Genomic DNA, 15,979 nt, shown 5'->3' on the forward strand with positions numbered 1-15,979 from the left:
ATTATGATTTGGTGCCATTCCCCTGCTTTTTCCTGATAATCTTGCACATTTTTTCTATTCAAATTATCTCCTAATGCCCTCTTGAATACCTCGACTGAAATTGCCTTGAGCACACATCCCAGACCCAAATCCCGCCCGAGGTCAGCGGATCTTCCCATGCTCCGCCTTTCGCCCACTCCAATTCCCGTGGCGGGTGAGACAGTAAAGATTCCGGCCGTTGTGTGAAAAAGTTTTTTCTCACATTACATTCACTTCTTTTGCAAATCACTTTAAATCTGTGCCCTCTCATTATTGATACTTTTACAAACAGGAACAATTTCTATCCATCTACTCTGTCCAGCCCCCACATGATTTGATTATAACAATGGCCAGCATATGAAGTGTATTTGAGATAAGTTAACCAACAGTAAGACTCTAAAGCTATAATGGAATTCTTCGCTTATTGGAAAATGACCTTGAATTTTGGGTCCTGCCATGAATATGCACATCATTATTGTGACTCAAAAATTGAAAGGTTGGTGTCAATAAACATTTATTAATGTCTTGCATTTTAAGAAATTGTATCTGTGTGCACTTCCTGTCAACTGTGCCTTTATAAATTCCTCTGTCCACATTTATAATGGATATGGACTACACAAACTGGTCACACTGTAATTACACACTCTGCCTCAATGATGTGTCTCATTTCCTCAGCCTGCACTCTGGAGGCACAAATAACTTAACTGCCCGCTTTCCAAAGTGCGAGGTTTTGTTAATTAACTTTAATGAACAGATAAAATTGAAGAACTATGTAAAACTTAGATATAAACCACATATAAAGGCTTATGATTTATCAAAGAATCATAGAATCCCTGCAGAAGGAGGCCATTCGGTCCATCGAGTCTGCACCAACCACAGTCCCACTCGGGCCCTATTCCCGTAGCCCCACATATTTACCCTGCTAATCCTCCTGACACTAAGGGTCAATTTAGCACGGCCAATCAACCTAACCTGCACATCTTTGGACTGTGGGAGGAAACTGGAGCACCCGGAGAAAACCCACACAGACACGGGCAGACTGTATAAATGTGCGTACTGTAGGGATTCTATGATGATTCCATACCTTCTGAAGAAGAGTCACATTCGACTCAATCTCTATTTCTCTCTCCACAGATGCTGCTGAGTATTTCCAGCACATCTTATTTTCACTTCAGGTTTCCAGCATCTGTAGTATTTTGCATTTGTTCTTAAGATGGATGAGGTTTAAAATACTATTTGAATATGGCTTATCACACTGTTGGGGAAGGGAATTTGAAGTGCAAGATCACACATGGGTTCGTATTGGAGTTGCAAGTCTAGTTGCAGAGGGGAGTTGATAATGCAAGAGCTGGGAGTCAGGTGGAATATTAAAGCAGAGTAGTCTTGTCTTGGGTTGGGAGGCAACAATGGAGAGAACTGGGTAGGGTGTTCATTGTCTTAGAAGGTCATTTGATCATAGCGAAAGAAAACTGGCAGCCACAAGAGTGATAACAGATAGGGGTCAGGCAATATTAGACACCGCACTTAACTTAGTATCTTCACTGTGGAGAACATATTGCCATTTATCTTGGAGATTTATTAAGAAGCCCAGATCCCAGTTGCAGAAAAGCAAAAGCATCACCCACCTTGGAGGCCTAGCCTGGGGAAGCGATGGCCTAGTGATATTATCGCTAGTCTATTAATCCAGAAACTCAGCTAATGTTCTGGGGACCTGAGTTCGAAACCCGCCAGGTGGTGGAATCTGAATTCAATTTTAAAAATCTGGAATTAAGAATCTACTGATGACCATGAAACCATTGTCGATTGTCAGAAAACCCCATCTGGTTGAGGGAAGGAAATCTATTGTCCTTACCTGGTCCAGCCTACATGTGACTCCAGAGCCACAGCAATGTGGCTCAACTGTCCTCCAAGGGCAACTAGGGATGGGCAATAAATGCTGGCCAGCCAATGACGCCCATGTCCCACGAATGAATAAAAAAAATCGCAAAAGCATCACCCACCTTGGACTTCTAGTTTGGAATACTCAATCCAAAGTGAAATGCATAGAGACATTTAACCATGACAAAAGCAATGTCTGGGATTTTCCACTCCCCGCCCCCGTGGTATGTTTTCCCGTGGTGAATGCGGTGAGCCATTGGCTGCTGCTGGGATCTTCCAGTCCAGCTAAGGTCTACAGGCTTTTGCATGGTTCATCACTGCCCTGCCAATTGGGAACCCGCAACGGGGGTGGGGGGGGTCAACTTCAGCAGGACAAGAAGATCCAGTGGGAGGGGGCTGGAAAATCTGCCCAATATGAGGGACAGGCTTGTCACAAAAGGCATGTCATGAAAATGTTAAGAGTTGTGACATCGGCAGGAAGTGCATTCATATACAACATTTTTGATACATTCTATATACATATATCTATATTTAGGTGTGTACATGTGTGTGCGCATATACGGGTGTGTGTGTGTGCGTGAATGTGTGTGCAGGCATATGTGTTTGTGTGTGTGTGTTTGTGCGTGTGTGTGCGTGTGTTTGTGTGTGTTAGTTCTAACTGGTTACTCTGCAGGGAGGCGTTTGTTTCAGTATCAGGTGTCATGTCTGATGATAACTACTGGTCCATGCTGGCTCTGGGTGCACTCAGCAATCTGTCCAGTCCCAATCCCCAGCATGTTTGCTTTCTCCCAGCACCCAACTACAATCCTTTTCAAATCATTGATTGTTCCCATTTCCACTGCATGGGCAGCAGCTTTTTGTTCATTATTTTTTCTTGTGTAAAAAACATCCTCACAGTCCACAGTACATCACATGCCCAAAACCTAAATCTGTGTTTTTAGTCCTTGTTCTACAGGCTAACAGAAGCAGCACTTTTCTTGTCTAACTTATCCAAATATGTCATCATTTTTAAATAAATTTATCAAGTGTCCCCTCAAACTCCTCTGTTCGAAAGAAAACAATCCCAGCCTTTCGAACCCTGTAGCTAAAATCCCCCAGCACTGGAACCATCATGGTAAATTTCTTCTGTGCCTGCGCAGGAACCCTCGTACATTTCGAAAGTGTGATGACCAGAATTTATGTTGTACTTCAGTTGGTGCCCAACCAGAGCTCGATAAATGTTCAGCACCGCTTCCCATCTTTTGTGCTCAATGCCCCTATATATGACTCTCAAAATAACATGCGCTTTGCTAATCACTTTCTTAATATTTTCTGCCATTTTCAAAGGTTGATACACATGCCTCGCAGGTCCTTCTGTTCCTATACATTCTGTGCCATTCAGTCTCCGTTACTACTCCCAGTCCCTTCTGCCAAAATGCAACCCTCGAAGCACATACTCGCCCCTAAGAGGGCTCACTCCATCTCTTACAACCCTTCTGTGCCATAAGGGATTTTTGTGTTCTGTTTTACGTTGACTGCCATTCTAAATAGGGTGACACGGTGGCACAGCGATTAGCACTGCTGCCTCACAGCACCAGGGACCTGGGTTCGATTCCCGGCTTGGGTCACTGTCTGTGTGAAGTTTGCACGTTCTCCCCGTGTCTACTTGGGTTTCCTCAGGGTGCTCTGGTTTCCTCCCACACTCCAAAGATATGCGGGTTAGGTTGATTGGCCATGCTAAATTGTCCCTTAGTGTCAGGGGGATTGATAGGGTAAACATGTGGGGTCACGGGGATAGGGCCTAGGTGGGATTGTTGTCAGTGCGGGCTTGATGGGACCAAATGACCTTCTCCTGCGCTGTAGGGATTCTATGATTTTCATATTCTCTCCTTGCTGGTCTTATCTTCCTTTCTACTTCCCCTCTCCATCTGTTGTATGAAGTTGGGGCTGATGCATTTCCAGCAGCCAAATCAAAATAATTAAGTGTCAATTTCTGGTCAGGTCGGTGGACGAGCCAGCACTCAGACCAAAAACCGTCGGGCACCGGGAGGTGGTTGGCAGCGGCTGGGCAGAGAAAGCCCTGGTGCCTCTCTCACAGCCCCGATGGAGCTGCAGGCATCAGCAGGCCACAGCTGCATGGGCGCGCCGCCATCAATTGATTTTATAAATGTTCCGACTTCTCCAGAAGGTGTCTTTGAGATGGAAGCACCCCCGTGATCCTTCTCCTACAGCGCCATCTCCGCTGGAGTGGGTGCAGTCCCTCATTGGCTGCATTTCTCCTGATTGGGAGTGATCGATGTTCATAATTGGCATGTGCAGATGGAGAACCAGGAAGTAATCCTGCCCCGCGATTGCTTTTACAGGGGATACAATGGAGAGCATAAGGTGCTGAAAACACACAGCAGGGTTCATTGTGTCATAAGAGAAACACAGGTCCATTGCACTGGGGGCAACATTGTCCAGGATGGCTCTAATAACCCAATACAGAACTCTCAGAGATGTTTGTGTGTGTAAGTGTGTGTATATGTATGCATACATGTGTGTGTGCATGCATGTGTATGCATCTTTATACGTGCGTGTGTGTGTTAGTTTTGACTGGTTACTCTCAAGACATTGAGAGCTCTCAAGCCATTTATCAAAGCAAGTTATAGAGCCACTTTACACAACAAAGAAAGAGGAATAAGCAATTACTGATAACACTCAATGTTTCACTATTCTTCCCGCAAGAATAACAAAGTTATTGGCTACATAAGAAATTACAAATAAATTACCTGATCCAAAACAAGCCAAAGATCGTAAAATAAAGTGCTGTAAAGTCACCCACTGACATCTGCTCACAGGAAGGCCTAGATTTAGTACCAGTAGTGCACATGAAAGGGATTAGTATTTCTAAAGGAAGTTTGCAGAGTGTTAAGGAAATGGTATTGAAGGAGGCAGCTCCAGCTGAAGACCGAGGGCCAGCACAGGCACAAAAACTCTCCGTTCTGAGATTCGAGAATTCAGCGCTGAATGTCTGCGTTCTTCCATCTTCACAGAATGACAGAATTTCAGAATGGTCACAGTGCAGGAAGGGGCCATTTGGCCCATCATGTCTGTACTGGCTCACCAAACGAGCACCATTACTTTGTCCCGTTCCCTGGCTTTTTCCCGGTACCCCCGCATATTGTTTCTATTCAAATAACCATCTCATGCCTTCTTGAATGCCTCGGTTCGACCCTGCTTCCATCACACTTCCAGACAGTGCATTCCAGACCCCAACCACCCACTGTGTGGAAAAGGTTGTTTTTTCTCTTGATCTTATAGTTTTCATTGCAGCATTTCTATGTTGCAAATAATTTAAAGCACTATGCCGAACTAAACAATAATCAAAATCAGTTATGCCGCAGAACTTGATGATATTGGATATTCAAGGCATTCTGACATAGTGAGTTCTGTTACTTTTTAAACTGACTGTTTGGAGCTAAGATTAATATTGATTAGCTATGTGAAATAAAATAGCGTATGACTGAGGATGTAGTACACTGTCTTCTTAATTTTGTTCCCCAAAGGCAACCTTTAAAGGCTGGATGGAAATAATGTATGCGGCTGTCGACTCTCGTGAGGTGAGTAGTTGCACTCAGATAAAAGCTTCCATTTAAAACATTCATGAGCCTGTACAAATTAAATTTTTGATTGTGATTGAATATATTCAATGGTTTTAAACCTCACACCATTAAAAGCAGTGAGAGGAAATACGGTGGCTTTTTCTCTCTCTATTGTTAACCATCGCTCCCTTTTATTGGCTTCCTGTTGAATAGCATGTATGCTTAGAGCACTCTACATTTCTGCACCTGTAGATACTGGAATATCACCTCACCAATGTAAACATTCGATTGTACTTTCACAATTACGTCCTCGGCACAGTATTGTTTCTATTACAGACTTCAAGGGGTGTGGGGAGAGCACGGGAGTATGGCGACGGGATCAGCTGTGATCATATTGAATGATGTGGAGATGCCGGCGTTGGACTGGGGTGAACACAGTAAGAGTTTTAACAACACCAGGTTAAAGTCCAACAGGTTTGGAGCCATTAGAGAAAAATCAATCAGATTTCTTTTTTGCGGGGGGGGGGGGGGCCGTTGGCAGGGGGTTGGGGGTGGGTTGGCGGGGGGGTGGGGGGGGGCCGTTGGCAGGGGGTTGGGGGTGGGTTGGCGGGGGGGTGGGGGGGGGCCGTTGGCAGGGGGTTGGGGGTGGGTTGGCGGGGGGGTGGGGGGGGGGCCGTTGGCAGGGGGTTGGGGATGGGTTGGCGGGGGGGTGGGGGTGTTGACTGGGGCGGGCTTGGCGGGGGGTTGGGGGGGGTTGGCTTTGGGGGGGGGGGTTGGCGGGGGGGGGGGGGGTTGGCGGTCAGAGTGTAAGCTTTTGGTTGATGTGAAGTTGACAGCAAATCCTACTCCAAACCTGTTGGACTTTAACCTGGTGTTGTTAAAACTCTTATCATATTGAATAGCAGAGCAGGATCGAAGGGCCGAATGGCCTACACCTGGACTTATTTTTTAATGTTTCTATGTGATCAAGAACTAACATGTGGGCCGTAATTTTTTGGCTGTTCCTCCAGCGGAATTCTCTGATCCTGCCAACAGCGCACCCCCCCTCGCCTCCCCCCCCCTCCCCCCCTCACCTCCCCCACGCCCCCCCCCCTCCCCCCCCGCACCGCCGTGGGTTTCCCGCCGGCGTCGGGATGATGTCATTGGGAATTTCCATTGACAACGGCGGGACCAGAGAATCCCGCCGCTGGCAAACAGCGTGCCTCCTCCCGCCCGGAGAATCTCACTTGTATAATTTCCACTTGTCATTAAATTAAGCGTCCAGTTCTTGGCAAGAATAAAATTTTGGAAGATCTTTTTCTTTGGCCAAAATCCCCTTCAATGTTTTTCACATGAGGTCTGAAATAGAACCATTTATTAGTGAGTCGATTTCATCAGATGAAAAATCAATCAGATTTCTTTTTTGGGTCAGGGGGTGGGTCAGAGTGTAAGCTTTTGGTTGATGTGAAGTTGACAGCAAATCCTACTTCATTATTTCATTCAGCTGGGACCTCTGAGGCCATGGTGCTTCCTCTTGGTAAGGGGTGGGTAAGCAATAGTGCTTAGCACAGCAGAGAATGTGCTAAAGAAGACTTTATCAAGTCCAAAACGTCTGAGTGAAAAGCCAGTGTTGAGTTATCTTGCTTTATCAGACAAGCAGAGCGGAGAAGAGTTGAATCAGTAGATTGTTGTTATTACTTACGATTATTTGGTGGGATTCTCCCAAGAAAATTATAAGTGTCGAATCAGCGTAAAACTTGGAGTAAATCCCGCTGACTTTTTTCTGGGGGATTTTCAAAATGAATCTCCCACACTCCCACACTCTGTGGACTGCAGAATGCACTAGCGTGAATATCATTAAAAGTCTATGGGCGAGGCCTATTCCTGCTGGAGAGGCAGGCAGCATAGCGTTGATTGGGCCATTGTGCATGCGCCAATCTGTCGTAACAGAGATCGGCTCATCCACAGTAGCCCCGCGCTGTCAGCCTGGCGATCGCTGGCCAGCACCGTGACCCCGCAGCACTGGCTGTGCGACCTCCCCAATGCTCCGATCACTGGCCTCCCGGACGTGCCCGAACCAGCCTTGACCTCCCCCAACTCCCCCCACCCCGGTCCACCTCGATCTTCCTGTCCCTCACCTCCTGGCAATCCGGATCTTCCCCCCTCCACCCACACCAGCAACGCCAACACCCCTCCCCCACACCCCGATGGCTGAGTGCAGAGTGGCAACGGGATCCCCAACGATTTCAAGTTTCACGATGTTCAGATCACCAACAATCTGTCCTGGCCCCTCCACGCTGATGCTGTAGTTAAGAAAGCCAACCAACGCCTTTGCTTTCTCAGGAGGCTAAGGAAATTCAGCATGCCTGCTACGACTCTCACCATTTTTTACAGATGCATCATAGAAAGCATCCTTTCCGGATGTATCACAGCTTGGTATGGCTCCTATTCTGTCCAAGACCACAAGAAACTACAAAGGGTTGTGAACATAGCCCAGTCCATCACGCAAACCAGCCTCTCATCCATTGACTCTGTCTGTGCTTCCCACTGCCTTGGGAAAGCAGCCAGCATAATCAAGGACTCCTCCCACCCAGCCCCCAGTGAACAGCACGCCCCCTCCCACTGCCAAGAAACACATGGCTGAGAGACCGGAGAATTCCCCCCTTATCAATCAGGTTAAGTACATACAGATGGAGGATATTGTTTGGAAGGTTACTTGAGCACATGTAAAGAAACACTAACATTTTAATTTAATTTGGTAAATGTCTGTTCAGGTTTTTGATTTTTGTTTCAGTGCCCCTTTACGGGGATGTTAATTGGTTAATTAGATTAATTGGTAAGTAAAAGAATTTCAAGAAACACTCGCTGAGTCAGGGGATATATGTCTGTAATTTTTCACGCTTTGAGTAAATCTATTCCCAGTAAAGACTGGAGTTTCTTCTTTCACCAATTGACTACCGAGAGTATAACCAATTCAACCCTGTTGCAATTGCTTTTGGCTCTTACTGTGCAACCTAATACAGTATGCTAAAACACAAAAAGCATTCAGTTTCAATCAAACTTTACCAAGCGCTTAGCTGCACTCAGTGGCTGCATCCTATTATTGTCCTTATAAAACACTCTTAAATATTAACATTGGGCAGAACAAATAATAGATTCTGATAAAAGCTTGACTTTTAATGGCCCACACAGCGCCAGGGACCCGAGTTCCATTCCTGCCTCAGGTGACTGTCTGTGTGGAGTTTGCACGTTCTCCCCGTGTCTGTGTGGGTTTCCTTCGTGTGCTCCGGTTTCCTCCCAAAGTCCAAAGATGTGCGGGTTAGGTGAATTGGCCATGCTAAATTGCCCCTTAGTGTCAGGGTAAATTACCAGGGTAAATATGGGGGGGTTATGGGGATAGGGCCTGGGTGTGATTGTTGTCAGTGCAGGCTTGATGGATCGAATGGCCTCCGTCTCGGGATTCTATGATTCTAGGTTAGGTGTATTGGCCATGCGAAATTGCCCCATAGTGTCCCAAGATATGTAGGTTCGGGGGATTAGCAGAGTAAATGCACGGGGTTACTAGGATAAGGCGGTAGGGTGGGTTTGGGTAAGATGCTCTGTCGGAGAGTCAGTGCAAACTTTGATGGGCCGAAAGGCCTCCTTCTGCACTGTAGGGATCCTATGATTCTATGAAACAGTGAAGTGGAATTCAAAGGCTTGAATTAACTGAAAGACCCATTGTAATGATTAGCTGGCATCAAAAGGTGCTGGGTCTGTCTAAAATGAGCTGTCTCCTTAGCAGCACTTTGAAGGCCAATTTGCTTGGCTACATTAGGAAAGGGCCTCTCTCTCCATACTGTTGCAAATCCAGGCCAGAAGAAGATAATGTTTGAAATCGGTTCCTGATAAAAACAGTGTGACAACATTAATATCACATGAACTAGGTGATGAAAGGTGTTGCCAGAGATTGGTTTCAACTTCCTGCTACTTTCATTCCCACAGGATGGAAAGTGATTGTTCGACCATTAGGCTGCTTCCATAGATATCTCGATATATATGGGCTGCTAGTAATTCAGCTTGGGCCAATGCCGTCAGTACACGGTGCCCTATTAATGATGCTGCTGGCAGTAATTTGAATCTGTAAAGCAGTAATGCGAATGCAATAAATATAGATATAAAAGTCTCTGGTGATTTATTCTGCCACTTAAACCCGCCATCATGTCTAATAGATTTTCTGTGGCATATAAAATATTTAAATACTAGTGAAACATAAAAGCATTTTACCTTATAAAGTACCCATTGCAAGGCTTCTTCAGATGCCAACTGGATCATGAGCCACAGTCAAAATTTAATAAGAGAATAACCATCCTGTAAGCCAGTTTACAAATGATACAGAGCCTTCTTTATGACCCAAGTGAGCGTGTTGACCCATTAGTCCCCAGCAGCACCCAGACTTTCTGCCAGTTAGTGCAAATTTAGAACTTAACACCGCTGTGGCTATTTATATTAAAAGACGGGGAAGAAAGTATTAGCGCTCGCTCCCTGCTTCCTGGAGCCTGTTCTTGATTTGAACTAGAGGCCACCAGAAATCAGGAACGTAGAGTTCCAGTCACTGAAAGGTGTTAACGGGAAATGGCTGGATTGGTATTCTCTTTGGATTGGAATTCCGGCTTGTGCTTCCCCAGGACTGTGTCTCCTACATTACAAACAGTGATGTCCCTTCAAGGGTGCTGGTGAAACACTGCGGAAAATCCTGAAATTGTGAAAGGCTCATTTTAAACGCAGATCCTTTCCTTATCCCCTTTCCCTCCCTCATCCCCTTTCCCTCCCTCATCATTCGACGCAATTCATGCCAAGATGTGATTGGTGGGAAGACAAGTCAGTCAATGGTTCTCAGTATTTAGCCAATTGAAAGTGATTTGAGAGTCACTCACATGGTCTAGGATAACTATCAAATAGATTGGCCAGGATTTCCAATCCCCCAGCCCCCCCCCAACTCCCCCCCCCAACCCCGCCCCGCCCCCCCCAACCACCTCCAACCCCGCCCCCCCCTGCCACCCCACCACCCCCCCCCCCCCCCCAACCCCCCCCCCCGCCAATTCCGGCCTTGGGTCACTGTCTGTGTGGAGTTTGCACTTTCTCCCCGTGTCTGCGTGGGTTTCCTCCGGGTGCTCCGGTTTCCTCCCACAGTCCAAAAGATGTGCGGGTTAGGTTGATTGGCTGTGCTAAATTGTCCCTTCGTGTCAGGGGGATTAGCAGGGTAAATAGGCGGGGTTACAGGAATAGGGCCTGGGTGGGATTGTGGTTGGTGCAGACTCGATGGGCCGAATGGCCTCCTTCTGCACTGTAGGGATTCTAGGAATTGACCATTGGCAGCCAGTCCCACTGATGTCTGCAGCATTTTGCGTTTCTCACCTGTCCTGCCACAGTGGCGGGGGGGTACTTTAAGCAGGACCAGAAGATCCCACTGGCAGGAATCATAGAATCCGACAGTGCGGAAGGAGGCCATTCGGCCCATCGGGTTTACACCGATCACAATCCCACCCAGGTCCTATCCCCATAACCCCATGCATTTACCCTAGCTAGTCCCCCTGACACTAAGGGGCAATTTCGCATGGCCAATCCACCTAATCCGCACATCTTTGGATTGTGGTAGGAAACTGGAGCACCCGGAGGAAACCCACGCAGACACGGGGAGAACGTGCAAACTCCACACAGACAGACTGTGACCCAAGGGGAATCGAACCCGGTGCTGTGAGGCAGCAATGCTAACCACTGTGCTACCGTGCCGCCTGTGTGCTACCTTGCTGCCAGAAAATCCCATCCAATGATTCAGTTTCTGCCCTGCATTTTAGTGCCCATTACTAATGATCTAAAGGGGCTGATTGGACAATTTCACAGTCCTTCCTATCTTCGTCACAGGGGTGAGTCACAGATATAGTGACTTTTAACTCACTGAATTGAAAATGATACCATATTGTTCTGAATAATCTCACAATACAAAATATACTGGGTCCCAAAAATCCCAGGGTAGGCTCGCCTGGGATCTGAGGCACAGATCTCATTGAAATGTGCAGGATCAGGGGGAAGTCCCTCGATTCAGACCCGAATGTTGGAAACCAAGATTGCAATCAAGGTGACTGTCTATTGACTAATTGCTTCCCATCATGTTGATGGCCACAGACAGGAAATTGCTGTTGGTCTATTGACTGAGGTTCTGTGATGACAAGTTTTTAATTCTCCGAGTTCAGAAAGTGACCTTGTTTCTGTGCAGTGTTAACGAATGATTATTTTCCTCTGTAGATGGAACAACAGCCTTCGTATGAAATTAATCTCTACATGTACTTATACTTTGTCATCTTCATCATCTTCGGGGCATTCTTCACCTTAAATCTCTTTATCGGTGTAATTATTGACAATTTTAACCAGCAGAAGAAAAAGATAAGTATCCCTTCTTTGCATGATGCAGTGGCAGCAGTGAAGTACTAAAACTATGCATTGACGTGGTTAACATGTTAACCCATTTCATAAACTGTCCGTTAACCATTTTATACTCACATATGAATGGAGTGGGAGGTCTGATTTTAAGGATACAGTCATTGAGACACAGGCCTTTCATCTATGATTGATCTGTTCCGTTCTGACTGAGACTGATGGGATGAGAGTCTCCCTAATCTGAACTGAAATGTGGCTCATTCAAGCTCTCGATGGGCACAAGATTACAGAACAACAATAATTTGGCACCAAATTCAGAAGGCTATAAAATGGTTGACATGGAAGAAGGAAAAGAAAATAAATGTGCTGTCCTGCATTTGGTGTTGCTGTACGTTGATGGAGCTTTAAATAATAACTTTATTTTCCATTGAACTGTGCTGTTCCTGACCTGGGATTGTCTGTTGACTATACTGGTTATCTGAAATAGGAAACAAATGTAAAATGACCATGAGGAGAAAACAGATTACAGCAAAGTGAAGTTTGAATGTTGTGGTAGAAATCCCATTATGGAAAATTGGGAGGTTAAATCCAGTCGATTTGTCGGCAGGCACCAGATAAGATAAAAGCTGCCGGAATATCATAAAAACTCAACTAGTTCACTAATATCCTTCAGTGAAGGAAACGTGCCATTTTACACACATTTGCAGTATGTATAACTCCAGTCCAACACAGCACAGTTGATTCTGAAAGCCCTCAGAGATGGACAATAAATGTGGGACAATAAATGTGGCCTTGCCACCAGCGCCCAATTCCTGAGAACAAGTATGTATTTTTAAAAGTACATAGTCAATGTAGGAACTAATAAATAATCCAGAATAAATAATCTCAAATATCTTGGAAGCAAACTCCTCAATGGGCCGAATGGCCTAATCCTGCTTCTACATCTTATGGTCGTATAGAGAATAGGGTGAACTAACAGGATACAGAGGGCGAGATTTTCTGTCCCTCCTGCCACAGGAATCATAACTGGCGGGACAGAAAATTTGACGGACCAATTAAAGGTTTGTTGCCCTTGGATGGGAATTTCTGGTCTAGGAGGGCAATAGCTGCCCAGCATTAATTGCCCATCCCTAGTTGCCAAGGGCAGTTGAGTGTCAACCACATTGCTGTGGCTCTAGAGTCACATATAGGCCAGACCAGGTAAGGATGGCAGATTTCCTTCCGTAAAGGACATTAATAAACCAGATGGATTTTTCTGACAATTGGCAATGGCTTCACGGTCATCGGTAGATTCTTAATTCCAGATAATTCATTTGAATTCAAGTTCCAACCTCTGCTGTGGTGGGATTCGAACCCGGGTCCCCAGAGCATTAGCTGAGTTTCTGGATTGATAGTCTAGTGATAATACCACTAGGCCATCGCCACCCCCTGAGTCCATTGGAGTTTAAAAGAATGATGTGGAGATGAAAGAATGACAGGTGATGTTATTGAAACATAGAAGATGCGAAGGGGACTTGACAGGATGGATGCTGAAAGGATGTTTCCTTGTGGGAAAGATTCGAACTAGGGGACACAGTTTAAAAATAAGGGTCCTCCCATTTATACGGAGATGCAGAGAATTTGTTTCCTCTCTGAGGATTGTGAGTCTAGAACATAGAACATTACAGCGCAGTACAGGCCCTTCGGCCCGCGATGTTGCGCCGACCAGTGAAACCAATCTAAAGCCCCTCTAACCTACATTATTCCAATATCATCCATATGTTTATCCAATGACCATTTCAATGCCCTTAATGTTGGCGAGTCCACTATTGCTGCAGGCAGGGCATTCCACACCCTTACTACTCTCTGAGTAAAGAACCTACCTCTGACATCTGTCCTACATCTATCACCCCTCAATTTAAAGCTATGTCCCCCTCATGCTAGCTATCACCATCCGAGGAAAAAGGCTCTCACTATCCACCCTATCTAATCCTCTGATCATCTTGTATGCCTCTATTAAGTTACCTCTTAACCTTCTCTCTAATGAAAACAGCCTCAAGTCCCTCAGCCTTTCCTCATAAGACCTTCCCACCATACCAGGCAACATCCTGGTAAATCTCCTCTGCACCCTTTCTAATGCTTCCTATAATGCGGCGACCAGAACTGTACGCAATACTCCAAGTGCGGCCGCACCAGAGTTTTGTACAGCTGCAACATGACCTCATGGCTCCGAAACTCAATCCCTCTACCAATAAAAGCTACCATTCCATACGCCTTCTCAACAACCCTTTCAACCTGGGTGCCAACTTTCAGGGATCTATGCACATGGACACCAAGATCTCTCTGCTCATCCACACTACCAAGTATCTTACCATTAGCCCAGTACTCTGTAATCCTGTTACTCCTTCCAAAGTGAATCACCTCACACTTTGCTGCATTAAACTCCATTTCCCACCTCGCAGCCCAGCTCTGCAGTTTATCTATGTCCCTCTGTAACCTGCAACAACCTTCCGCACTGTCCACAACTCCACCGACTTTAGTGTCATCCGCAAATTTACTAACCCACCCTTCTACGCCCTCATCCAGGTCATTTATAAAAATGACAAACAGCAGTGGCCCCAAAACAGATCCTTGCGGTACTAGTAACTGAACTCCAGGATGAACATTTCCCATCAACCACCACCCTCTGTCTTCTTACAGCCAGCCAATTCCTGATCCAAACCACTAAATCACCCTCAATCCCATGCTTCCGTATTTTCTGCAATAGCTTACCATGGGGAACCTTATCAAACGCTTTACATAAATCCATATACACCACACCAACTGCTTTACCCTCATCCACCTCTTTGGTCACCTTCTCAAAGAACTCAATAAGGTTTGTGAGTGTGGTGAACCATCGTTGGTTCCCACTAGGTAGTACTGAGCCAGGGTCTGGCCAGTACTACGAGTCTGTATCTATGTTGCTGTTGGGGTTAGGGATGGGTTGTTCTACTTGTTACTGTTGGGGTTAGGGTTGGGCTGTTCTACCTGTATTATAGTTATTATGGTACATCCCAGTCGGGCTCCGCCTCCTGGGAGAGGTATAAAGGTCACTGCTCTGTCTGGGACCCCTCAGTCTGGGATCGTATACTATATATGGTAGCTTCGTTGTAATAGTAAATAAAAGCCTTTATTTCCTTGAGCATCTCAAGCCTCGTGAGTAATATCACGCATCAGTGAGGCACGACCTACCCTTCACAAAACCGTGTTGACTATCCCTAATCAAATTATTCCTTTCTCGATGATTATAAATCCTATCTCTTATAATCCTTTCCATATCTCTTATAATCCTTTCCAATACTTTCCAGTCTGTGGAACTCTTTCCCCAGAGAATGGCAGAGGCGGCTGACTGAATATTTTTAACATAGAGGCAGGTCAATTCTTGCCCTACAAGGGAAACAAAGGGTATCGGGAATAGGTTGGATAGTGCCATCGTGGACACAATCAGATCAGCTGTAATTTTATTAATGGCAGAGCAGGCTCGAGGGACTAAAATGCCTATTCCTATTTTGTATGGTTGTATGTATGTTTTGGTCTGGTTATTTAAGGAGGGATGTACTTGCATCCGAGGGAGTTTAGAGAAAGTTCACTCAGTTGAATCCTGGGATGAAGGGATTGCCTTATAAGGAAAGATGGAACAGATATGGCCCATGCTTACTCAAGTCCAGAAGCATGAGCAGTGATCTTAAAACACACAAGATGCTGAGGAGAGGGCTTGACAGTGTTGATGCTTAGAGGATGTTTCCTTGTTCACCCTATTCTCTATCTAGGAGTTTGCTTCTGAGATATTTGAGATTATTTATTCTGGATTATTTATTAGTTCCTACATTGACTATGCACTTTTAAAAATATGTATTTGTCCTCAGGAATTGGATGACATTCCTGGGGAATGTTGAACTCGGGTGCGCGGTTTTATAAGAATGGATCATCCATTTAAGACGGAGATGGGGAGGAATTCCTTCTGTCAGAGGGTCATGATCATTTTGAAATCTCTACCTTGGATAGCAGTGGGGGTTGGGTCATTGAATTTACTCAGGGTGGAGTTAGACAGAACTTCATAGAGTCATAGAATTCCTACAGTACAGGAGGAGGCCATTCGGCCCATC

The 15,979-nt window shown here is 45.7% G+C and overlaps 1 protein-coding gene and 1 long non-coding RNA gene across 2 annotated transcripts in view; one reads left to right on the forward strand and one right to left on the reverse strand.

Moving 5' to 3' along the window:
- LOC144500609 (sodium channel protein type 4 subunit alpha-like) overlaps window positions 1–15,979 on the forward strand; it is a 204,459-nt gene that overhangs the window by 172,270 nt on the left and 16,210 nt on the right. The window contains exons 24-25 of the mRNA XM_078223811.1: window positions 5,424–5,477; window positions 11,724–11,861. Of these exons, the coding sequence (XP_078079937.1) occupies window positions 5,424–5,477; window positions 11,724–11,861 (192 nt within the window). The remainder of the gene's footprint in view (window positions 1–5,423; window positions 5,478–11,723; window positions 11,862–15,979) is intronic.
- LOC144500612 (uncharacterized) overlaps window positions 11,311–15,979 on the reverse strand; it is a 40,424-nt gene continuing 35,755 nt past the window's right edge. The window contains exon 6 of the long non-coding RNA XR_013498995.1: window positions 11,311–12,333. This is a non-coding gene — a long non-coding RNA (uncharacterized LOC144500612). The remainder of the gene's footprint in view (window positions 12,334–15,979) is intronic.

This window comes from Mustelus asterias, chromosome 11 (assembly GCF_964213995.1).
Source record: "Mustelus asterias chromosome 11, sMusAst1.hap1.1, whole genome shotgun sequence".
Lineage (NCBI taxonomy): Eukaryota > Metazoa > Chordata > Chondrichthyes > Carcharhiniformes > Triakidae > Mustelus > Mustelus asterias.